The sequence below is a fragment of the Diceros bicornis genome, chromosome 21 (assembly GCF_020826845.1).
Source record: "Diceros bicornis minor isolate mBicDic1 chromosome 21, mDicBic1.mat.cur, whole genome shotgun sequence".
NCBI classification, from domain to species: domain Eukaryota; kingdom Metazoa; phylum Chordata; class Mammalia; order Perissodactyla; family Rhinocerotidae; genus Diceros; species Diceros bicornis.
The window spans coordinates 53,570,285-53,597,699 of NC_080760.1; the positions used below are offsets into that span (position 1 = coordinate 53,570,285).

Sequence of the window (27,415 nt, forward strand, 5' to 3'; positions counted from 1 at the left end):
GAATAAAGACCTCAGTGTACAGTGATCATCTTACCGTATTTCTAGACAACCCAACTTCAAAGCAATGTCCTGGTCCACTTGATCAGCTATCTCTAACATATAATCGCTCTTCACCTACAATAAAAAGGAATGGGAAAAATAATGCTGCTTTAAAAGAATACATTTTAGACTTATTCATTCAATAACTGTTTACTGGGTGCCTTCTGCATACTTTATATGCACTGTGTCAATAATTATGCTAGATGCTGGATATAAAAATGAGTAATACCAAAAACTATTTAAAGAAATAAAAGTCCCCTACTAAGAAGAGTTTATATAATCTACGAGCACTTAGACAGGACTTGAAGAAACAACTGTCTGCATCACAAGAATGTCAGGCTGCCTTACGCCCTTGCCACGCTGTCAGAAGTGAAAACAAGAAGGGAGATATCCATTCCCATGCCAGTTTACAATGCATATATTTTCTGAACTCAAACTACAGGCCCAGCAGCATTTTGTGGACCTCAAGGCAAAGGCAAAGAAAATTTATATATTTCAAAATCCATTTAACTCCGCAAATGAAGTGCTTCCACCCCTCTACTGTAAGTAATTAATCTGCAAAGTAATAATATATTTAAAGTCTAATAAAAAGAGAAGAATCTAATAGAATTCTATAAATGTCTTCTAAGCAATGATTATGCTCAACTAAACTAACTGAGGGACTGATAGCAGTATCTGAGAGTACCCATCAGTGTGATAACACTTTCAAAGATGAAATGTTAGAAATATGTAACATCTCCTCATGGATTAGCATTGAGAGATCAACATCTGCAACGGATTTTGATGACAGGGTGCACTCATTCTGAACCTCAATTAAAAGAAACGTCATCCCTCCCCCTAAAAGGAACTCCATTCTTCTCATGAGTAGACCTGTATCACAAAAAACTGCAGCCAACCATTATACAGAAAACTTTGTGGAAATTTGTCTTGTCTCTTGTTATATAAGTATTTCATAACACCCTTGATTTTGCCTCTTGTCCTCCCTAAAATATTTACTCTCTGGCCCTTTATAGAAAAAGTGTGTTGACCTCCGCCCTAGAAAAAATTCCAAAGATCCTGCTCTTCAACTATTACCTCCTAGCCTGTCAGTTTCACTTGGCTCAAAAAATTTTTGTTGTTCTTAACTGCCGTCAAGTAGATTCTGACTCCTAGTGACCCTGTGGATGGCAGAGCTGAACTCTGCCTGGTCTTTTTGCGCCACCCTCTCCCCTTCTGGCGCTATATCAGACAATGTTTCGCTGATATTCATAAGGTTTTCATGGCCAATTTTTTGGGAAGTGGGTAGCCAGATCCTTCCTAGACTGTCTAGTCTGGAAGCTCTGCTGAAACCTGTCCATCACGGGCGACCCTGAAGGTATTTGAAATACCATTGGCATAACTTTGAGCATCACAGCAACAAGCAGCCGCCAAGTATGATACTCAACAGATAGGTGATATGGTTCCCTGACTGGGAAACAAACTCGGGCCCTGACAGTGTGAGTGCCAAATCTTAACCACTAGACCACCTGGGCTGGCTCAAAAGATTTCTACTCCTCAGTTAATTACTGCCTACCTTATATTGGATAGTTCATCATTATGACCTTACCTTGCAAAGACCCCCAACTCCCCAATCTCCCGTTATCCCTTTATTTTAATTGCCTGGAAAAACCAACACATACTGAAACAAACTACCCATCTCCTTCTGCATGCTTATTGCCAAGCAACTGTAGAAAATACAGTACAAGCTTTGCTTTAAATTTATGATGACAAACCTCGAACGGTCAGCTGAAACTGTCTGGAAATTCAACAATGCTTGCCTAGCAAGTTTGCCAATACACTGATTTATACTTTCTCCAGTCAACCTGCGACATCTCTTTCTTACAGAGAAAATAAAAATCTTCAGATGGGAATACCCTCTTTAACGTACCAAGAATCTATAACCCGATGTGCATGTGTACTCACCTACTCATTCCTTCTCTTATGGTAGGAGCGATGACCACTCATCTAGCAGTGGACAACCATCTGCTATTTTTGATCTAAACACCATTCCCTCTCAAATCCTTTGCTTTATTCTCTGCATTACACCTAGACTTAGGCAGTCAATAAATATTTATTGACTGAATGAATGAACGAATGAATGAATAAAGTCATCAAACTGGGGTTTGGGTACTCGTGTGTGTAAATGTTATTTTCCATGTAAGACTTACAAGCAATAGTATTTCTATTCCTAACACGTAGTAGGCATTTAAGACTGATTCAATGGAACTGAATTACTCAATCCACTAAATTAAGTAAAAAACTTTAATACTAGAATCATTTTGTTTACACTTCAATTGGTTCTTTCTCCTATATAACAAAAAATAAACCCAAATTTAAAAACTAAGTTTCTGTATCATAAGTGGGTTTCTTATTGAACACAAAAATAAAGGCTCACAAGATAAATCAAGATGTATTTATATGAGTTAAAGAAATATCGCAGTTGTTCCAACTGAAGCATTCAGTGGATCTTAGTTAATGGTCTGGTGCAGACTTCAAAGAAACCGCAGCAGAATATCCATTATATGTTGAGGAAAATGCATCATTACAAAATAGTTTTAAAGATTAATTACTATAATTTTTAAACACTATTCACAGGTGGGAAAATGTAATCACATGCTTTATTTCATTCATCAAAACCAAATTCATATTAGTTGCAAAAAGGAAAAAAGGGGAAATTAACAATCTTTATAGAAAATCCCCTTATTTACAAATGTGACTTAAAAGTTCTGAGAGTTGTTTTTCCTATAGCACCAATCTACTCCTCCCGACTCTCAGAGCTGTATGACCATGGCCTGAAGTCCATTCACGGTCTGAAGTGATGGATGTATTCTGCAAAGTGTACTGATCCAAGATGGAACAAGCCATCACAACAGACCCTCATCTCCCCTCATCATTCCCGAAAGCCCTGTGGCAGCTTCCCTCTGTGGGAGGACGAAGAACAAACCCCAGTTGAGTTCCCTGATGGTCCGGTGCCTGTCCCTGTCTTCCAGACTCGAGAGGTGGTGTTCTCTGAAACCACTGTGCATGTTCACACCCTGATGCTGTGCTCAGGCATTTTTCTGCAAGACTCAGGGCTCTTTATACTCAGTGTTCATTTTTCTTATAAACTATTTCTTGACTACCTTTCATCTCCTACTAACTCCTAGCAGGATTTATTGCTTTCATTTGTGAAATAAATGCAATTTATTGAGCATTTAAGTGTGTTTATGTATATATAATTGCCTAAAGTAAATACATGCAGCGCCATGTGAGGCAGATTTACAGTAATATCTCATTTAATCCTCACAGCATCACTGTGAGTTGGACACCACTATCATCCCCAATTTACAGCCTTAGAAAAAGCCTAAAAAGAACAAAGATGATAGCAAAGGAACTACCTACTGTTTAAGGAGTATCTACCAGGGGTCAGGTACTATGCTACATGTTTTTACATTATTTATAAACTTTACAATGATTCTTCAAGGTAGGTTTTAGTTTTCCTATTGTATACATAAAGATGAGAAAAGTTAATTTACCCAAGATCACATAGCAAGTGTTAAAGTTAGGACTCAAAAACCAGATCTGTGGACCCCTACCACTCAGGCTTCAGTGTGTACCTACATCTTCCTGTGAACTCTTTCCTAGTTTAGATATTTCATACTAGAAGGAAGATTCATGATGAGTGGGAACCACATCTCATCAGCCTGCATCCCCCAGGTCTAACGGACTGGCTTCACATGCATCTCCTGGCTCTTCTACCACTGTCACTGCATTCTATTCTCTTTTTATATCATGGCTTAGTACTGTTTCAGAAAAGACCTCTGAAAGTTGTTTTTGTTTTTTTTAAATTAATTTGTTTCCATGTTGATATCAATTTCCCACTTAAAAAATAGGATGTATTTGGACCTCCTTCTGTGGGCAAGTACTGCATTTATATTCATGAGCTTTTCCATCTTACTCTGCAATACAATAAAGCACGGATTTTAATATAAAAACCGCTCACATCTCTAATAGAAAGTATTAATCCTAAATTACTTCCTAATTAATCCTAAATTACTTCCTAATTTAGTCTATATGTCAACTCAGTGCTTTATGTTTTGTTTTGGTCTCTTCTGAATAGTTTGTCAGCTACACAAATTTATCAACTAGACCCAAATGTCCTTGGTAGTGTGTGTAAAGATGGGTGGAGGGCAGACAAATGTGAAACTGACTTAATATATAAATCCATTTACTACCTGAGTAACCCAAGGCAGTAAGTGAACTCTCAGAGCCTTGCTGGCTCAATTGTCAAACTCCTCCCTGAGTTGTCAGATCAGAGTGGAGTATCTGTATATGAAGGAACTCAATAGCAGTTCCCAATTAAAACAAACTTAGCTTTTCTCTTGTATACTTAAGGTATAAAAAAAAATAAAGTATTATACTATCTTAATGAGTCACACACTTTTTCCACAATTCAATGTCATTTAATGTAGCATTGAACAGTTATTCATTCATTGATTCATTCAACAAATATTTACTGAATGTCTACCATGTGCCAGGATACAGCAGCGAATAAAACATATACGTGAAACTTAGAGACGTAATGGTGGGTAAATTTTGACTTGAAAAGGATTGCTCTGAATGTTATATTGAGAACAGACCATAAAAGGAGAAGACCAGAGCTAGAAAACCTGTATGACAACAAGGGTTTCCACTGTTTCTTTCTTCTGGTCTATTTACAATGGAAAAGTAACCACAAATTACACTAGAGGTAACTGAAGAATCACATCAATTTCTTAAAAGATTTGATGTTCAGTGTTTACACATAAACAACCAATCTGATAATTCCAAAGGCATACAGTTCCTTTATTTTTTGGATTTTTTTCTTGACCTCTTCTAATAAATCTCTTAAAAAATTCTGAATGTCAAGAACACTAGCATTAAAATTCAATTCTCACTAATAAGTCATTCAAGAGAATAAATTAAGCATCTAAAACATGGCTTACTGTGTTGGGGATACAATGGTGAAGAAGACAGACTTTATGTTTCTTCTCACTGAATGCACATTCTATTAGTGGGCACAATAGATAACAGTTAAAATACAAAGTGTAGAGAAGAGATTAATGGTCGCCAGGGATCAGGGAAGGGGGAAGGGTGTGACTATAAAGCAACAGGGAGTTTCTTTGTGTTGCTGGGACAGTTCTATGTCTCGATTATGGTGGTGGTTACAAGCATCTATACCTGTGATAAAATCGCACAGAAATACACACATACAAATACACACAAGTGCATGTAAAAACTGGTGAAACTTGAATATAGTCTGTAGTCTACTTAATAGTACTGTGCCAATGTCAACTGCCCTGTTTTTACATCGTACTATATCACGATTGTGATGGAAAGTTCTTAACTATATATGTTTGTCAGAACTCATTGAATTGTACATTAAAATTGGTGATTTTTATTGTATGTAAAATTATACCTCAATAAAACTAATTTTAAAATATTAAAAATTGTATATGGGAACTGTACAGATGCTATGGAAGGTTTTACATAGAAAATGCCACTTAAAATTAAGAGCTAACAACTGAGTACAAAGTATCTAGGTCCAGGAAAGGAAAGGGGAGTTATGCAGGAAAATGTTACCTCAGCAGGCCTAGGTTGCTCAAACCCTGCACATTCCCAAAAAAGGCCTGTGTTTATGACTGGCCTTTGGCCTCCCAGGAACTGAACTCCTGAAAAGGTCTGTCTGATAAGAGTGCTTTTGCATATCTGAAGCCTTGGACCACACTGTACCATTCTGACCAGATAATTTACACAAACCATGTGATTATGATGAACACCTGCTTTCTCTTTGGGTCCTGGAGCTTGAATACCTGAGGTCACACAGGTGTTGTATCACACAGGTGTTGTATGCCTATGAGACTGACCCCCAATAAAAACCTTAAACCCCCAAGCTCAAGCAGGAGTCCCAGGTTGGTGACCCACTGGTGACATGTTGTCACACATCACTGCTGGAGGAATTAAGTATGTCCCTCGTGACTCCCCTGGAAGGGAACACCTAGAAGCTTCCACTTAGTCTCCTCTGGATGTCGCCTGACGTACTTTTTCCCTTTGCTGATTTTCCTCTGTATCCTTTTGCCGTAATAAACTATAACTACCAATATCACAACCTCTGAGTCTTGTAAACCCTTCTAATGAATGACTGAGCTTGAGGATGGTTTTGGGGACCCCCAGGACAGGAGTATTCCTACCAAAGTAAGAGTCTCTCAAAGGCCCTGAGGCGGACTAAAGGCAAATTTAAAATATCAACAGGGAACAGTAAACTGTTAGAAAATGACCATTTCTGCCTTCTCATTTCTAAAGTCTTTTATACAGAAGGATGATCAAGAAATATGGCTTGAATAGTATACACATGACAGAGTTTACCTAAGTCCTCAAGAACATGAGTGCTTCTTGAATCATGAAAAACATACTGGAGGGGAAAAAGAAGAAATGTACATTATTAAATCCATTAAAGAAATATAAAAAATATACCTTCTAGGGGCCGGGTCAGTGGCGTAGTGGTTAAGTTCGTGTGCTCTACTTCAGCGGCCTGGGGTTCATGGGTTCGGGTCCTGAGCGCGAACCAATGCACTGCTTATCAAGCCATGCTGTGGCAGGCATCCCACATATAAAGTAGAGGAAGATGGGCACGGATGTTAGCTCAGAGCCAGTCTTCCTCAGCAAAAAGAGGAAGATTGGCAACAGATGTTAGCTCAGGGCTAATATTCCTCACCAAAAAATATATTTATATACCTTCTACTAAGTCAGACAGACCTATATTTAATTTACCTTCTTTCTGGAGAAGGACAGCTGATAATTCCCACATTTAAAATGTCAGGTTTTAAACTAGAATTTCCCACTTGGAGCTGCCATTTCAAATGTTTTAACTGACAGAAAGCTTTAAGGTAAGAAAATACAGATAAAGAAATCCATTTCATATAACACAATGATCTGAATAAAAACTTAGAAAAATAAAAAATTAGAATAAAAATAATAGAAAGATTGATCAACAAGAAATAGCATGCCCTCGTGCCTCACATATTTCTATAGGCAAGTTTAGAGTCTCTATCATAGGGTTAAGTTATGGTTCTGGACTCAGTATCTTCTTCAACTTCCTACTGGAACTCTTTTTGTCAAATAAACCACAAGTATGTTACATTTAATGTTTTTTAGAACACAACAGATGGATATACTAATTTTTTTAAATTTATTTTATTATTTTTTTTGGTGAGGAAGACTAGTCCTGAGCTAACATCTGTTGCCAATCCTCCTCTTTTTGCTGAGGAAGATTGGCCCTGTGCTAACATCCATGCCCATCTTCCTCTACTTTATATGTGGGACGCCTGCCAAAGCATGGCTTGATAAGCAAGGTGTAGGTCTGCGCCTGGGATCCAAACCTGTGAACCCCAGGCTGCGGCAGCAGAGTGTGCAAACTTAACCGCTACGCCACCAGGCTGGCCCCAGACATATTCATTTTAAATCTTAAAATATCTGTAGGAGAAAACAATGACAATTTCATGCCAATCCAGGCATCTTAAGAGCTGAAAACTGCAATAGCGCCAAATGGTTTCTATACAAGTTCAGCATCACCAATGCAAAGCTAGTTAATGTGACAACTGCTTAACTAAACATGGACGCAGCCCTTCAAACTAATGACCACCACTATTTGCAAAAGGTTGCCATCAAATACACCTCTAACAAATGAAAGTTCAGAGAGACAAAGAGGACTGAAACGTTACACGGCAAAGGAGAACTCTGATTTCAGGGTGAAACACACTGCTGTTGCTTTAGAATGAGCCATTAGCTTTAGCATCAAAACTCATTTTTATAGACTCCTGCTCACAGTGAACAGGGTTATAACAAGATTCTGGTTTATTTTTAGAGTGTGCTGATTAATACCTTTCAGAATATCCTAAAACGGGTCAAAAACATTTAGTGAATCATTTGCAATATCTCACACTTACGTAGTCACATTTAGGACATCTTTATTTATTTATTTTTGCTGAGGAAGATTTGCCCTGAGCTAACATCTGTGCCAGTCTTCCTCCACTTTTTTTCTTTTTAAGTTTTTATTTATTTATTTTTTGTGAGGAAGATCCGCCCTGAGCTAACTTCCACGCCAATCTTCCTCTTTTTGCTGAGGAAGATTGGCCCTGGGCTAACATCTGTACCCATCTTCCTCTACTTTATATGGGACGCCACCACAGCATGGCCCGACAAGAGGTGCATTGGTGTGTGCCCAGGATCCAAACCCCGGCCGCCAGCAGCGGAGCGCGAGCACTTAACTGCCACGCCACAAGGCCAGCCCCTCTTCTACTTTTTTTATGTGGGTTGCGGCCACAGAGTGGCCACAGAGTGGCTGACAAGTGGCATAGGTCCACACCCAGGATCTGAACCCGTGAACCCAGGCTGCCAAAGTGGAACAGGCCAAACTCAACCACTCCACCACTGGAGGCCCCAGGACATCTTTAAATGAAACTACATGCATCCATAGAATAATCTCCAACCAGTAACCCAATACTCAATATGTCCACTGACATGTTGTCTTCCTCATGATATCATCCGAAACAAGGGGCATAACGAATAGTGGGTATGGGACAAAATTTCAAAATAAGGAATAATAAAATTAAGGTAGTTTACTGTAAGTTCTCTCTCTTTCATGGAATGGGAGTGGCAGTAGAAAGAATCTAAACATAATTCTTTTATTTCTACCTGATAAAAGAGTCAAAACAATAAAAATACTGATTCTTCTAAAACAGAAATAATAACAGATAACACTAAGGAGTGTTCACTATTCCCCAATCTAGACCCTCAAGATTCCCACAGGTGAGGTTCAACAAAATAACAGCTCATAACAAACACAGAAGGAAACATGTCACTGAACAAGAGTCAGTGTAAGCCACCACCAACAGAAGGAAAGGCCAGGGACTTCAGATTCAGAATCGAGACATCAACTTTATATGAAATGATAAAGAAATGAAAGGCAGGAAACTTAGTAAATAACAATGGCCATAAAAGATGGCCTGGCAGATTTACAAAAAAGAGGTGGAAGATAAAACTAAAAACTAAATAATAAATAAAAACTCAACAAAAGCACTACACATCAAATTGGTCACAGCTGAGGAGAGCTGGTGATCTGACAGATTTATCTGAATGACAGATCCCAGAGAGATAAAGAGATAAAAACAGAAAAGAGAAGTTAAGAGATATGGACAGACAGACCAACGGACAGACCAAGAAGTTCTAACGTAGACCTGAACTGAAATCCCAGAAGGAATAACAAAGAATGGAGAAAAGGCAATATCTGAGTAGACATCAACTAGGACATTTCCGGAACTGAGGAAAAAGACACGCATCATAGGTACAGGCTGCACAACGTAGATCAAACAGGAAAAATTAAGTGGAAATCCACACCTAGTTTGTAATAAAACTGCAAAATACTGAAGACGAAGAAAAGGTCTTGGGGCTGGCCTGGTGGCGCAGCAGTTAAGTTTGCACGTTCAATCTCGGCAGCCTGGGGTTTGCCAGTTTGGATCCTGGGCGCGGACCTACTCACTGCTCATCAAGCCATGCTGAGGCGGCGTCCCACACAGAAGAGCTACAACTCTACAACTATGATACACAACTATGTACCGGGGTTTTGGGGAGAAAAAGAGGAAGATTGGCAACAGATGTTAACGCAGGGTCACTCTTCCTAAAAAAAAAAAAAAAAGAAAGAAAGAAAAGGTCTTAAAGCCATCCAGAGAGAAAAGACAGGTCACCTACAAAGAAAGAACAAAAGCCAACTTCTCAATAGCAACAATAAAAATCAAAGACAGTAGAAAATACCATCAAAGTTCTGAGAGAAAATAACACTTACTCTGACTTTTGTACCCAGCAACACTATCTTTCAAGCAGGAAAAAACAACACGAGCAACAGAGAAGATCTGAACAACATAATTAACAATCTTGAATTAATGGGTATTTATTGTGCTCTGCACTGAACAATTAGAGAAGATACATTCTACTTAAGCAAAATTGGAACTGACAAAATCTCAGTATGTGCAAGATGATGAAACAAATATAAACAAAGATTGAACGAGTATCAAATGAACCACAGTTCTAACCACAAAGCAAAATTATTTTAGAAATGAACCAAAAGGGATAAATTTTTAAATCCCCATATAATCACTTCCATTTCTACCAACACAGTGGACCAAATGTCCTGACCAATCTGCTCAATGAAAACAACTACAAATGCTGAATAAAACATTTTTTTAAAATCTTCGGGAAGATTTTAAATAAAATCTTCTGGAATGCTTCTATGAGTTGCGAAACAAATGAACAAAAAACCAAGATGCCGATGACGGAATGCAGAGGGCTCAGGGAAGAACTAGTGTCAGCTTTTACTCTAAGGCCAGAACTGAAAAATGCACACATATGTTGTAAAATGTGACAACCAGCAAACAAAAGTAAGCAAGAGAATGATCAATACCCAATACCAGGACAATGGTCACCTGCCAGGAGTGAAAGGGTAGGGAGGGGAGTGGATCACAGGGACATGGGACTGGGAAACATCAGGTATGTTCTCTTCATCTGGGCAGGAGGGTCATAGGTATTCATTTTATTATTAAGTATCACACCCCTCAGAAGAATACATGCATCAATGTTACAAGAGCTAAACAATTAAGAAGAATCAGTGTCATCAAATTCTGAGCCCCTTAAAAATGGATCGATTTAGCTTGGAGTTCAGTGAAAATATATGAATGTATATGTATACATCTTACATATTTGGATCAAACATTAAAAATTTTTTAAATTAGGGCCGGCCCCACGGCCTAGCGGTTAAGTGTGCGCGCTCCGCTGCTGGCGGCCCGGGTTCGCATCCCGGGCGCGCACCGACGCACCGCTTCTCCGGCCATGCTGAGGCCGCGTCCCACATACAGCAACTAGAAGGATGTGCAGCTATGACATACAACTACCTACTGGGGCTTTAAGGGGAAAAAAATAAACAAATAAAATCTTTAAAAAAAAAAAATTTTTTTTTACATTAAAGAATGAGTGTCATCAAATTCTGAGACCACTATAAAATAATTTATCTCAGGATTCAGTAAAAATTTTCACACAAAAGTTCTTTCAAAATATTTCAGCTACATTCTCCGTTAAATAGACTTTGGCCATAAATAGCTGAAGGGCCAATTTTTTACTCATGCCTTTTTTTTGTTTTTGGAGTGTGTGTTTAAATAGGAGAAAGTTCTGAATTCCTAACTGATTTTTCAACATCGGAATTAAATCTGTTCCCAAGTTGAGTACTGCCTGTGTAGGACAACATATGGATCACGTATAACAGTTCTGGAATTTCCACACATGTAGAACAGATTCTGCATTGAATGGGTATCACAAGAAGTCAAATAAATATATGATTACTTGCCAAAGCAGCAATGGAAAAATACTATTTTCCAAACTTTCTTGTCAAATTAGGTAAAAAAAATACATATATACATTTTTTTCACATAAATGGAATTGTATTATACATGTTTTATATATGGCCTGTTTTAAACAACAGCATTTAATGTAATACCTTCCATATCCATGAACTGAATTGTACTTCACTCATTATGACAGACACATAGATTTTAAACTCAGTAGAATTTATTTAACCAACTTCTTATTGACAGACATTTGCAATGCCTCCAATTTCCTTTTTGCCACTGTAATGTTCCCAGGAGCATCCTTGTACATACCACACACATGTGTAAATCTTATTTCTTTAGAATACCTAGAAGTAGAATTATTAGTTCAAATCATAAGAAACTGCCAATATTCAATTATTTTCTCCTTACAAAACCGTCAATGTCAACGGTGCCACATACAAATCTGAAGGATATGAACATACTTAAAGCTCTTCGTATACTTGCCAATTCATTAGTTCTGACAAATCATAGCATGTTCCTTCTTCCCTCCCTCCTCTTTGTAGTTTCAGCACTACTTTCCCTCCCTCCAATACTGTCACTTAAGCCTGAGATAGTGGCATGGATAAGAAGTGACACTGGCAATCAACACGGGAAAGAGGCATTACTAGCTAGAACTACACTGTATTTCTTTTAAAATATAGGTATTTGGTAGAATATTATAAAAGCATACAAAAATGAAAGTAATTATTAGGATAGAGATAATTTAAGTGATATTTTAGAATATTTTCTGGACTTTCTAAAAATGTACATGATTTAACAATTTCAAAAAATTAAAAAGAGGATAGGGTGAAGAAGAGAACTGTAGAAATGAATGAAAGCAGAAGGTGGGGAGGAGGGGCTGGAAGGTTCACACTCATACTTGTATCATGATATGCAAATGATAAATGCTGAATCCTCATAAGCCTGGTACTGTGTATAGACTGAAATTCAAATAATTACTGGGCAGTTATATGGTAGACAATTTTATCTCATTTAATCAACATAATGATCCTATGGGATAGGTATTACATATCTATATTTCAGTAGATGAAACAATTACGTGCGAAGAGACTCGGCGAAGTACGTAGAATCACAGAGCTGCTAAATGCAGAACAGGCACACTACACCATGCATACTCATTACACTTCACATTCTCTCAGGTTTTATAAAGACTACAAACACTGCAGTAAGATACGTCCTACTAGCAAGAGAAAATCTGGGATACACTGGTATGTGCAGTACTAACTTTCAATCATATAGATAGAAGCAAGGTCTTCCAAAAGGGAAAACTAGGACAACCTAGTAATAGTGCGAAAGGAACAAAAAAGTTGCAGACTTTTAGGTCAGCCCAGAAATTATCAAAAGGAATAACTGAGCTATTTAGGCCTGTATTAGGCATTCTGGAAATCAATGTCACTAACATAGTCATAGTTTTTCCTCAGCGGGTGGATTTTTTCAAAGAAATTATGCCAATAGTGATACAGATCATCTACAAAAGAGAAAAATACAATATAAACATGTCAGTTAACTAAACTCTCCCGTCACCTCCTTCACTAAAATATGAAGCTCACCAGACTGCTAAAGGATGAGGTGTAACAACGTACACAAGAAGCAGTGTGTAAGCTGGAAATCATTTTTGCAGTATGAGTAGGCCTCCAGCAATCTCTGCTGGAATCTACACACAACTTCTCTCTTCTCATTTTGCCGAACGTCACTCCCTCTCCATTCAACTCTGTACTATGGAAAATCTTCACAAGTTTCCACAAGTCCCTCCCCTGACACCTGACATTTCCTACATGACAAGAGAACAGACCCCAATACTGGAAACTCCCTTCACTTCCTGTCTCACAGTGCAGATCTTATAAGCAGGAATATCCAGTTATCTCGAAATAAAACAACCTCCCATCTTACCTCCCTCCTTCTGAATCTAACCCACATTTTCTCTTTCTTGACACTAGGTGCTGGACTGATGCAATAGTCCTCTTCTTTTTTTCATGCTCCATTTTAGTTGTCTCTGAGTCCTATCAAATCCATCCACTAAATTTGCTGACTACCAAAGTGTTATACCTTATATCTTTCTAATTTCTTGCCTAAACGGCTGCAGAGCATCCAAACTTGCTTGCAGCCATTTTAAGACCCAATCTATCCCCAGTACTGCCATCACGTAAGGGTGGTCTTATTTTAAAAAAAATTCTTTTCAAGACATCCACTAATAAAATTCTTTAAATGGCTCCCAATAATCTGCAGGAGAAAATCTAAAATATTCTCATTACATGATGTGGTGCCTATCTCTCTCACCTGTTTCTTCTCAAACCACTTTAGCTCAGATTTAAATGCACCATGTTTTTGATGGTTTCAAATGACACTTTCTAGGGGAGCCACCTTGATTCCAAACCCCCGCTGGGTTAGCAGACCCTCCTATGCGTGGTCACATCGATCGTGTTTACCAACAGCATAGGACTGAACACAAAGTAACTGTTTACAGGAAATCCTCCACTAGCCTGAGGAATTTAAATATGCAGATTATGTCATTTATTTCTGCATTCTTGACCCAGAGTAGACATTTAGTGCATATTTTTACTAAAATAAAAAACTACTAAATGCATTTAACTGCAAAATTGTATGTACAAATGTCTCCTTGATATTCATTAAACATTTTTTTTGGCACTCTTCACTAATACTAACAAGTAACATTTATTGGGCATACAATTGCGTTGGTTCATTTAAGCCATATATACTTATTGCCTAACTAATACATTAGGGGTAAAAAGCAAGCTACTCTTGGTGTAAAAAAGTCAATTCTGGCTTTATTACGCAAATTGCTATTGAGATCATATGGGTGTAGCTGGCTCTGATAATAAATTCTACATCTGACAAATTTGTTGATCTTCAGGCATGATAATTATGCTTGAACTAAAGACAGAACAATGGTTGTGTCACTTAGGACTTACTGTCTCCACACAAAAGAAGTATCTTTTAAGATTTGCCCAAGCATACAAAAATTCAGAGAGTCAAAAATTCATAATTTCCCATTGGTTAAAAGATTCTCATTGCCATACAGTGACAAATTTATATTCTCCCAAATGTTAGGTTTAATCTAATTCTAAAATAAAACCATGTAATAAATAGGACTCAAAGAAACAAAGAAAAAAGTATATTAAAGCACCCTCCTATACCTGTTGATAGAAGAAATTCAGAGTTGGCTTGTCCTCAGTAAACTGGTTTAGAAATCCTTTTGGCAAATAACGAATTCTCAATTCATATCTAAAAAATAATTCACAAAATAGAACAATTAGAAATAAGTAATTCTCTCAATTCATAGTCTACAATTACAATATTATTGTGTATGGTATAGCCAATTACTCTGAAATATTATTTAAAAAGTTAAAATATAATCAACTAATTTTTAAACATAACTTTTTTTATTTTCCAGCACAAAAACATGCACATAAGTGTGTACAGCTCAATGATTCTGCAAGGACACAGAGCATGATGAGAAGACATCCCAGCCCTACAGTCATTCTCCACCACCAGCCAGGGGCAGCACCACCTTATACTTCCCCCAAAGGCTAATTTTACATGCATGGAATCACACGGTATGTTCTCTTTTCTGTCTGGCTTTTTTCATTCACCAATATGCTTGTGGGATTCATCCATATCTAGTAGCTGAAGTTTGCTCATATCTGAAAAGGGTTGCACTGTATGATACACCACAATTATTCACCCACATTGTGGCTAACAGCCATTTGAATTATTTCTACTTTTTAGTTATTAGGAATAATGCTTCTATGAACACTCTTTTTTTCTTCCTCTAAGCACAAAAAGGTAATTTATTTGCTCAGGAAGCCAAGGTTCAAGAATGATCAAAACAAATTTCATCAGAATGCTCTCCCTGTATCTTTCTTATTCTGTGTGCACGCACGTGTGTCTACTCATATGAACACTCTCATGCATGTCTTTTGGTGAACATAGGTACACACTTCTGTTGGGTATATGGGTATACACCAGGAGTAGAATCACTGGATCATACACACATCAACTTTAGCAGATATTACCAAACAGTAAGCCAAAGAAGTTGTACCAATTTACACCCCAACCAGCAGCATGGGGTGTTCTGGTTCCTCTACATCCTCACCTCTACTTGGTATTTCTAACTTTTTCATTTTAGTCACTCTGATATTTACTGCAATAGAATACAGTGGTTTTAACTGGCATTTCCTTGATGAGTAACGAGACTGGGCACTTCATCATATGACAATTGGCCATTTTGGCTATCTTCTTTGTGAAGTGTCTGTTAAGTTTTTGCCCCTTTTTTCCTATTGGCTTGTCTGCCTCCCCCACCCCCACCTGATCTGTAGGTATTCTTGATGTATTCTGGACGTGAGGCCTTTGTTACTTAGTGAATACCCTCTCCCACTCTACAGCTTGCCTTTCACTCTCTTAAAGGTATCTTCTAAAAATTATTTTAAACATCTTTCATTTTAATGTTATCTTTTGAAGAAGAAAGTTTGTAACTTTTATGCAGTCCTTCCTATTTGCCTACCCAAAGGTTATAGAGATATCTATTTTTTCTAAAAGTCTTATTAATTGATCTTTTAAAAAATGTCATAGGCTTACAAGAAAAAAAACGCAAGTAACCAATACAGTTCTTTTGGTTCAGTTAAGGGTGGAAAAAATGTAAGATACACATACACAAGTTCTGCTGAGACTTTTAAATGTCCGTCTTATTAAAATATACAACTACCAAACAATGAGGTTCCATTTTAATTTTACTCTCAGAAGGAGTTCAATAATCTACTGCAGATATTCGACATTGTACAATTATTTGTAGAAGCATAATGGATTTCATTTATTTTGAATTTAGAACTTACCAGGCACTTTATATGCACTATTTCTCTTAAACAACATAACAATCAGAGAACAGAAGTGTAATTATTCATACTTAGCAGACTAGGAAAATGATGCTCAGCAAGAATAAGCAATCAGTTCCAAGGCTGTATGCTCCAGAATTAAACAAGACACAAGAGGCTTTCAGTATTAATGTTATCCCATTTTAATGATAAGAGACAGGTCCAAAAATCAAACATTTGGCAGCCTGGCTCCACATCCATGCTCTTAATATCCAGCATCCTGACGTTAATGATGAATATCAACTAACACTTGGTGACTACCCACTATATGACAGAAATTGTGATAAGCATTTTACCCAGATGACTTCTTTTAATCAGCAACAACACTATGAGAAGCAGAAAGAACAGGGGCTCTGCATTAAGATGGCCTACACGAGAATTCTGGCTCCATCACTTATTCACCGTCACATCACCTCTCTGTGCCTCAATTTCCTCATAAGGTTGTTGGGAGAAATAAATGAGTTAGTAAACACAAAACTCCTAGAACTGCCACTGGCACATAATAATAATGGTTTTTAAGGTTTACTTATTACATTAGTAATTACTCAACAAATATTTATTTCACCACCAATCATGTACCAGGCACAGTTCTGGGAGTTGGGAATACATCAGTGAACAAAACAGGCAAAGTGCAGACTCTCAAAAAATTTCTATTTTTATGGTGGAAGTCAGACAGCAAATAAACAAATATCTGTGAGGTGGTAGTAAATGTTATAAAGACCAACAAGCAAGGTAAGGGGAATAATAAACGATGAAGTATTGTTTTATAAAGGGTAGTCAGTGAAGGATACTCCGATTCAGCGACATTTGAACCCAGATCTAAAGGAAGTGAGGAAGGGAATTATGTACTTATGTGCAGGAAAGAGAGTTCTGATCAGAGGGAAGAGAGTGTGTAAAGGCCCTGAGGCTGGAGGATGCTTGGGAAGGCAAATGCAACTAGAGCCCACTGAGTGAGGACAGTGAATAGAAGGGTGTCAGAGAGAGGTGGGATCAGGAGGTGGCAGATGATGTGGGACCCTGCACATCATGACTGTGGGGCTCATCCTCAGCGAGAAAAGAAGCCGCTGGAGCACCGCACACAGAGCACTGTCATCACAGGATGTACATTTCAAACAATTAGGCGGGCGATACTATGCAGTACAGACAACAGGAGGCCAAAAAGAAGCAGGAGACCAGGAGGCGACTGCACTACTCTGGGTGAGAAATAATGAACAGTTTAATATTTCACCCTATTTTCACAGATGGGGGAAAAATTCTAGGGAATTATGTAATTTGCCCAAGTTCCCACAGCTATTAAGAGGTAGACTTGGGATTCCTCTCCAGCAAGAACATGTATGAAAGGAGGAATGAAACTAAGAGAAGGCACCTCTGGCTTAAAACACAGTGGAACATAAACTGATCTTGCATATGTGGTGGTAGGCAAGGTCTTTAGATCGTGTTAAGGATTTTGGCCCCTGCTTCAACCCATTACAGTTCAGCATATTTCCCCCTCACGACCCTACTGAAACTTTGCACCAGGTCGCCTAATTCAATTCCACAGACCACTCACCTCGCCTCAGGACGTAATCCACAACACCCGACGCCCATACCCACTGGTCCACTACTGCCAACATCCTCACTCCCCTTATCCTCCACAAAACTTACCATTCTCTTTATACTTCTGTTACTATTCTAACATTCTGAGATACATTTTTACTTCTCCGCTATAGGCCACTCCATGGATTTCTGAATAGCAGCTAACTATAACATGCCCCAAATAAAATCATCCTTTTGCTTCTACTCCTAAGTAATATATTCCTATTAATGCCACTGACATCTAACTTCCTCAGTCTTATCACCAACTACGAGCACCAAGATACCCACAAGCTAACCAACTAATGGTGGTGATGAGTAGCAAATGTTTTTGAAAAGTTAAGCTGGACAAAGAATCTGATAACCCTGACACTGAGAAGGATTAGCTAGCCAGTTTGTGTATAGAGAAATAAAGTATAGCTTCATGAAACAACAGAGATGACTCTTGTAAACAATGTGATGTGGACAGCTCTGTCTTATAATAGACTTCCAATTTAAAAAAAACCCAGAAGGATGGAAATAGAAATTCATCATTTGGCAAAAATTACAGTAATAATCACTGCAAGAAAGAATCATCAGTGATGCTGATATTAGTGGATGAAAATACAATGGTAAGTCTCCTTATATCCCCAGAAGATATCTCTTAATTACAAGGGGGGAAAATAACAACTTTGTAGTGGAGAAACCTGGTCACCACCTTAACCAAATGAACCAAGTTAAAATCACAAGCAAAATGAGTCATATCACCATTTCAGACTTCATGATACAGCAAAATGAGAAAGGCACAGCATCTTGACTGTGGTATTCTTGCCAAAAATGCATAACCTCGATATAATCATGAAAAAAAAGTACCAGACAAACCCAAAGTGAGGGACATGGTACAAATAACCAGCCAGTATTCTTCAAAAGTATCAAGGTCATGAAGGACAAACACAGACTGAGGAACTGTCCCAGATTAGGGAAGACCTAGGGAGACAGGATAGTGAAAGGCAAATGTGGTATTCTGAATTAGATCCTGGACCAGAAAAGGGACATTAGGTGGGACAACTGTGAAATTTGATAACGTCTGTAGATTAGTTAATAGTATTGTATCAATGTTAATTTCCTGGTTCAATAGTTGTACTATGCTTATGTGAGATTTAAACATTTAGGGAAGCTGGCTGACAGGTACACAGGATTTCCGTGTATTCTTCCTGCAACTTTTGATACATATTGAGAAAAAAAAGAAATTCCTATATGACTGACCGTTCTGTAGCTGTGGTAATAAATACCCACCAGAACCAGTGCTGAACCAGCTTGGTCAATAAATAAATACCACTGACTGACCAGTATCTGGTGCAGAAGCATCCAGTAAACATTTAGTTAATAAATCAGGAAATTTGGAAGTCCATCCTGTTTTTCAAAAGTGTCACCTCCAAACTTGTCAGAGTGTTCCTCTATTTACTGTCATACTGCTTTAAATCTTTTTAAGAACTCTTGTTGAATTCAGTATTATAATGAAAGACTGGCTTTTCAAATTAAGGTATATGTATATGGAATGTCATTTCAAGGTAACATAGAAAACTGTATCAAAATACAGTCTAAAACTTCCTAAACTATCATTACTCATTTTCTTTGAAAAAGGACATCTTTCCTCTACGCAAAAGATTTTTTTTCTCCCGCAAAGGTCTGAAAAGAAAATCATCTCTTTCCAGAATGAGAGGAGCCGTTTAAAAGCAGAGAACAGAGGAGAGCTAAGCAGGAGAATGTGAACCACATCTTGATAACAATGAAAAGGATTTTCTTTTTCACTTGCTCTGCAAAAGCCCCACAATACTTTCTCAAACACCAAGAGAGCCTTCTCTTAGACCTGGCCCTCAAAGCCCTGAATTCAACATCTGAAAGGACTGGGCCATTTCCCCAAAAGCTCTTATAGTCTATTTATACCTGACTAACCCACTCAGAAGCCAAACAGACCACTCCATGTAGGTGATTCCAGATAAGTGAAATTTAGCTATCCAAATTTAGTTAACTAGAATTTGACTACCTAAGTACAAAACTTTAAAGTTTAAATCTGTTTCATGGAAATCACTCAAAATTCCATGACACGTTTTGCTGTACTAACAAAGTACGTATGGTATTATAATTGAAACTTTTTTGGCTGACTCAAGATCCTAACAATACTACCTACTTAACTGGGGTCTCCCAGGAACCCAGTGATAGGTAAGGAAGCTCCTGCTCCCTCCTGGGCAGACGGGGGAAGGAAGTAGGGACAGGTGGCACATGCATACTAAAGGAGTGATTTCAGGCTCTGGCCTCGAACCTGAGGGTTCAGCACAAGTTCCTTCAGGGCCTTATGGGGATTGGGGTGGCAGGTTGCTTCCCCTGCAGAGGCTCTGGACTGTCTGTCCCCCTCTGATCCTTTATTTCTATGTTCCATACTGTCTTACTCAACTGATGTGTTCCCAACATATCGTGCTATATATATGTCATCTTCTGGGACTCAAATTTTTTTTTAATTGAGGTAAAATTTACATAAAAAATTAACCACTTTAAAGTGTACAATTCAGTGGTATTGGTATTTAGTGCACTCAGAACCTTGTCCTGGGACTGACTTTTGTCACACAATGTTATTTGGCTAAGATTCATCCTTAGTGTTGCATGCCCCTAGAGTTCACTCATTTTGACTTGTGTAACTTTCCACTGTGTGAATATTCCACAACTGACTTAACTGTCACTGGTTATTCTGTGAATATTCTTGCATCTCTAGCCTAGTGCAGAAATGCAAGAGTCTCTCAAGGACAGAACTTGAAGTGGAACTGCAGCATTGTAGGGAATGTAAGGACTAGATTTTCAAGAGGATGCTAAGCTGTTTTCCCAAATGGTTTTACCAATTTACTTTCTCCCCAGCAGTACAGGCAAGACCTTGTTGGATCCAGCACCTCTCCAGCTATCGATACTGTCAGACAACTTACTTTTTGCCAACCGGATAGTGTGAGAAAGAATCTCGTGGTCTAAAGTCACATCTCCCTGATCACTAATGAAGCTGACAGTGTCCTTCTATGATTACTGGCCAAACTTGCTTTCTCTTTTATGAAAATACCTTCGTGTCTCTTGCCCATTTATTGAGTTGTTTGCAATTTTCATATTTATCAGTAGAAGAACTCTTGACACCATCTTTTGTCAATTACATGTGTTGCAAATATCTTCTCCCAGTTGCAACTTCTTTTTGCACTTTTTTAAAAATACATCTTTTGATAAACAGAATGTCTTAATCTCAGTAAAGTCAAACTTGTCATTCTTTCTTTTTATAGTGAACATTTTTGGGGCATTCAGAAAATCCTCCTAATCCAGGGCCAGAGACAGATTCAACTATATTTTCCACTGAACTCTCTCTTTTTTTAAACTTGATCCATCTCAAGTAGATTTCTGTGGATTGTTTGAAGCAGGATCTAATTTTGTTGTTAGATTCTTCCTACCAGAATAGCCATTTACCAAACCAGCCCTTCCTTTCCCCAGTGATGTGTCCTGACACCTCTGTAAGGTCATCCTGCCTGAGAAAGTTACAATCAAACAGATGTACTGCAAACTAGCTTACTGAGGTGTTTGAAGAACTGAAGACTCAAGTGAACAAGTTTCTATCTCAGGTTTATTTAACAAAATGAACAGATCCTATAGCAGAGAGCATGAAAAGAAAATCTGTTACAAAGTCTCATAGGAACAGAAATTGATATCCAATTATTCGGATAAGTCCTGGCACTTTCATTTGAATATTAATATCTTAATTCTCAGAACTGTAGTTGCCTTCACATACCCACCTCCGAACTGAGAGACAATGTCTGCTAGTGAGAGAAAACAGATTATCAAATGTTCTGTTTCTTATAGCTACATATCTAACACAGGAGTAGAGAAGAAACAGGTGAGTGCATGAACTCAATTTCCACTCTGCCACCCATCTAAGCTATATGACCTCAGGAATGCTATTAAACCTCTCTAAACTACAGCCTTCTCAGGAGTAAAATGGCAAAAGAAGAGTACCTACTTGATAAGACTATCATAATATGAATCCATTTTGATAAAATAAGTCAAGTGCTTAAACATTAAGCACTTAGTAAGCAACACATAGCAAGCCACATGTGTTAATGTGGGAATGTTGTTATCAACATGAACTAGTACTGTTCGGTTCCTAGTTGAATACAAGTTACTACTCATCATATTATTTTGCCTCTTGGCTTATTTTACAATTTCATTTTCACTGATTCAATTTTCACTTAAAATTCTTTATTGGTTGCTTACCATATACCAGGCACGGCTAGAAACCAGAAATAGAGCAGTGAGTAAGACCAAGTCCCTGAGGAAGAAAGATCATGCCAAGCAGGCAGTGGGCTCTGCAGATAGAACGGTCAGAGAAAGCTACAGGAAAGAGGTGACAGTGCAGCACTTGCCCTAAATGAAGGGCAGTCCAGACATGCTGGAAATGGCAGAGGAGCATGCTCAGCAGAGTCACACCAAGTTCAAAGGCCCCGGGGAGCAACATGCTTGGCCTGTTCAAGAATCAGTAAGAGGGCCAGTGCGGCTAGGGCCATGCAAGTGAAAAGTCTGAAAAGATAATGGCAAAAAGAGAAGTGAGATGGAGGACTATATTATTAAAAAGCAAAAAAGCTGGCAATAGAGAAGAGACTATCAAACGAGATCCCAACCTGAGTACCTGTAAAAATAGAAAACTGAAATTTCAAAGGGACAAAAGTCGCTAGAGTGGAGGAAGGGGAAGAACAGCAGGAGACGCAGACACAGAGAATTACAAAGTCTGGAGGTGGCTCCAGGTGCGACGAGGACCTCCCGGAAGTTTCTGAGCAGGAATGATTTACACGTTTCACTGGATGTTTACATTTTAAAAGATCCATCAGCAAATTCTATGAGCTCTCCCTTAAAGACATATCCCTATACATCTGCTGCTCACTCCTTCTATGACTACTTCCTCAGTCCACCACCTTTCAGGATTTCTGCCCGGGTTACTGCAATAACTTGTTTACTGGTTTCCCTGTGTCTATCCAATTCAAGTATGAATTTAATGCCAAAGGTAGGTCTAGGGAGAGTAGAAAGACAGGAAAAGAGGTCACTTGAGCAGCCCAAAATTTAATGGCTAAGGAGGAGAAGACAGACTGTGAATGGTCAGTAAAGCAGGAGGAAACACTTTACCAGGAAGCTAAGTGAAGAAAGGATGTAGACAGAAGGCGCTAAGTGAAGAAAGGATGTAGATAGAAAGCCGTGACTGAGTGCGTCAGACACTGCAGACAGGTGGACTGCGATATACATACATGTACGTGTGCACTGGATCTTAAGGTAAACTATATTTCTTCCTGTAAGTCAAAGAAAAATGTTTGAACATCACTGTTTTAGATACCTCTTATAAACAGCAGATAGCTGGAATTTATTTTTTAATCACACTCTAACAATCTCTAACCATTTACTGTTAGTATACTCGCATTCATTTCTAAAATCTTATTTGTGACTGTTATTTATCCTATTTTCCCATGCTTTCTTTCTCCATTTCTTGCCTTCATTTGGTTGCTATATTTCTCTAATACCTATTTACCCATCTACCGTTTAAGTTACAAAATCTACTTCTAATGTTTTAGCTGTTACCCTATATAAAATCTTAAGGCCTAGCTGACAGCACTTTAAGCTGACCACCTCTCTCTTGACATACATCCAGTATTGGGCTCAACTTTTTTAACATAAAAATTCAGTTCTTATCATTATTTTTGTTTTATGGAGCCCATGCTTACTTAGATCTACCCAGGTGTTTTTGCTAGCATTCCTTCTTGCATCTGAAGCCTCCTTCAGAGATCATTTTCCTTCTTCCTGAGGTTTATTTGTAGGAGTTTCCTTGAGTGGTAAACTCTCTAAGGAAAATGTCTCTGTGTCATCCTGTTCTTGAACGGTAATTTAACTGGGCAAACAAATACACGTTGCCAGTTACTTTTTCTCACTACTATGCACACATTATTCCACTATTTTCTTTCTTTTTTTTTTTTTTTGTGAGGAAGATCAGCCCTGAGCTAACATCCATGCTAATCCTCCTCTTTTTGCTGAGGAAGACCGGCTCTCGGCTAACATCTATTGCCAATCCTCCTCCTTTTTTTCCCCCAAAGCCCCAGTAGATAGTTGTACGTCATAGCTGCACATTCTTCTAGTTGCTGTATGTGGGACGCGGCCTCAGCATGGCCGGAGAAGTGGTGCATCGGTGAGTGCCCAGGATCCGAACCCCGGCCGCCAGTAGCAGAGCGCGTGCACTTAACCGCTAAGCCACGGGGCCAGCCCCTCCACTATTTTCTTGACATCTATTATTGCTGTGGAGAAGTCTGAATTTTTCTCTGGTTGTTTTTAACACCATCTCTTTTTCTTTTGTACAACACTATTTTACTATAATCTGCCAAAGTGTGAATTTAGTGTTATTAACTCTGTTTGGGATCTTCTGTTAACCTTGTATTTAAGGACTCATGTCATTCACTGATTCTAGAAAACTTTCAGCCATTATCTTTTCAGATTATTTCCCCTTCCTCATCCTTTTTATTCTCTTCCTGTAGCGTTCCTATTAGAAATGGATTGACCTTCTCATTCATGTTACATAAACTTGCTCTCATATTTTTCATCTGTTCACCTCTGTGCTATGTTTTAGACAAATTTTCTCTGACCCATCTTCTTGTTTGCTAATTTTTCAGCTATGTCTAATCTGCTGTTTGATCTATCCAATGATTTCTAGAACTCTTGTTTGGTTCTCTTTCAAATCTGCTTTTAATAGTCTCCTGTTTCTTACTGACGTCAAGAACTATCAGTATCAACCCTCACACTCTTGAAAACAGCACACATGTATCAGCTGGACCTCTGATCACATTCTGTTCTTTCATCATCTCCACCTGCTATCCCTGCAACCTTCACTGATCTCATAAGCCTAGCTACACTCTCCGAGTTTTTAAGATTATTCCTATTGAGACAGGCACATTGATTTAAAAAACCCGTACTATAAAATCAGATAGCTCAATTCAAATCAAAGCTGTGTCACAAACTATCTATGTGAATGCAACTTAAACTAATTTTACTGCACCTCTGTTTTCATCTGTAAAAATAGGAATAACAGTCTTTACCTCACACAGTTTGGGTAAACCAAATATACATTTTACATCTCACAAATATTCACATTATAAATACCAAATAGCTGGCACAGGGCCTGGCTCTCAGCAGCTGCTCAGTGGTGACGATACACCAATGCTGCCAGCATCTCCATCACCCTTCATTTGAGGAGGGTCAGCCTAAATTTTTCTTACATTTGAGGATTCATGCTCCATTAAATAAAATAGTGCCTACTTAATTTTACTTGAAATAAAGTAAAATAAACTGGCTCAAAAGAACATAAACAAAGCTTGTAGACTCATTTACATTCAACAAACATTTTATTGAGCACTGAGAATACCATGATGATGGTTGCTCTCACATGTCTATATAAGTTAAGAAGATTACAGAATTGTGTTAAATAAAAATACCTTCAGGTATTTTTAACTAACTTTTATATATTCTTAGTTTTTAGACAATTATCTGATTAACTAAATACAGTAGTTGGAGATCAAATGTTCGCTAGCCACTGATGTAAATCAGTCAAACTATACGCTCACGGAGTATTCTGTTAGCTCAGTTCCAGCTATTTGACAAATTTGAAAATACACTATATTTCTTTGATCAACTCTATAACTGAGACAAGATTTATTCACCTAAACATGTCTGTTATTCTTTTAAAATGTCTACTTTAAGTGATTTAGATCTTTGGACTGAAAGTTACTGATATTTGAATGTCCTCGCCAATCTACAATCATCTTTAGTTTTGCAGCATTATCTTAAAAACGAGGACCCCTGTGGAAGACCCCATTTTTACAAGTTATACTTCTCTCAAATGTAAGTGTTTTAGATGTACAATTTCCTACAAACATTTTGTTTACTTAATAGTGGAAAAAGTTGTTAGGAGAGAACCAGGAAAAGGACAATTATAGGGAATTCTTTTAATTCACTTTGAATGGTTTCAGTTTCATTAAGGTCAACATAAATCACTAAGAAGCCACTTGCTAATTCTAATGTTGTATGTGAATATCAAATAGACACCCACTCTTTTTAGTTGAGCTGTGGATTCCTGGGCACAATATTGCAATCTGTGCAGCCCACTAACAAGGTAATTAGGAGTGGTCTCCTCAGGGCACATCAACTCCTGCTGACAAAAGGATGCTGACAGAACAGAAAGGAAAAGAATCAGGGCTTGAGTTCCTAGAGCAGAGGTGGAAACAAAGCAGCACTGACAAGAGAAGCGTGACTACAAAAGGCCCCCACAAAAGAACGGAATCAGACGGCTCGAGCAACCAAAAGTCAATGGTGCCCCAGAGACAGACTAACCAGAAGTCTAGAAGAGATCACTGGTTAATAATTACCAGCCAACTTTAGTTATACAGGAGTTGTACTGACAATCAGTGTGAAAATTAAGCGTAGACATTTACCCTCTTGTGCGTGATTTAATATGCAAAACAAATCAAGTGCGAGTCACACCAAAGTAGGTTTGTAATCTTACTTCCACTCCTCTGGTGGGTGTGCAAGTTCATACTTCTCCCTCACATTGGAGACACCCATATCCAAATGGAGCCAGTGAACCTCCTCTGACCGCAGGTGACTGAGGCGAAATCCATAGCAGGCCACGTGCTTTACTTTGTGACTGTCCACTATCTTCTGAATGATGCCCTAAAACATACCCCCCACAAAAATGACTGTTATAAACAAAAAAAACTGTAGGCTAAAAGTTAATGCAACATTCATTTCTTTTAGTTAATTATCAGAAATCTTTGGTAAAAGAGTATCAAGTTAAATAAATTACTTCATATTACTTAGGAATCTTTTTTCAGTATTTTTATGAACAAGGAAAAGTTTAAAAAAAAACACAAAAAGAGGCTCTTCCCTTTTCTTTATTGATAAACGAGGCATGGAAATGTAGAATGCAATTCTGCAGCTCCACCTGTGCATCATCCCCAAAACTCGTCAAAGCACACCAGGCACTCTTTGGCACCACCTGCTGAGGGCTAGACCCAAGGAGGGGTTACACTTTCTGAACCAAGGACAGCATGTTGTTTGAGAATGGGCTGCAACCTTAACATCATTTTTTAAAAACACACATTTAGGAATGTACAATTAAAGCCACGTTTCTGATGATACTGATGATATATGAAAAGTTATTTGAAGTCGGGCCTAACCAATCTGCTATTTGCTCTCCATACATTAATACGCAGCAATCTACAATAGCCCCCAATCTAATGCTTCTAACATGTGTGCCCTGTGAGTTTAGAGGAGATGAAAGTAACCTTTGGAGGAGGGCATCGGGGAAGACTCCTTAGAGAAGGCTTTCTCCCTAGAGACAGGGAAGCATTAGAACTG

The 27,415-nt window shown here is 38.2% G+C and overlaps 1 protein-coding gene across 6 annotated transcripts in view; it reads right to left on the reverse strand.

The window, feature by feature from the left end:
- PTK2 (protein tyrosine kinase 2) overlaps positions 1–27,415 on the reverse strand; it is a 282,084-nt gene that overhangs the window by 146,951 nt on the left and 107,718 nt on the right. For 5 of the 6 annotated variants that reach the window (XM_058564997.1, XM_058565000.1, XM_058564996.1 and 2 more), the window contains 3 exons: positions 26,562–26,728; positions 14,666–14,753; positions 35–114 (listed from right to left, as the gene is read on the reverse strand). In XM_058564997.1, coding sequence (XP_058420980.1) covers positions 35–114; positions 14,666–14,753; positions 26,562–26,728 — 335 coding nt within the window. The remainder of the gene's footprint in view (positions 1–34; positions 115–14,665; positions 14,754–26,561; positions 26,729–27,415) is intronic. The other variant, XM_058564999.1, reaches the window with a different exon arrangement.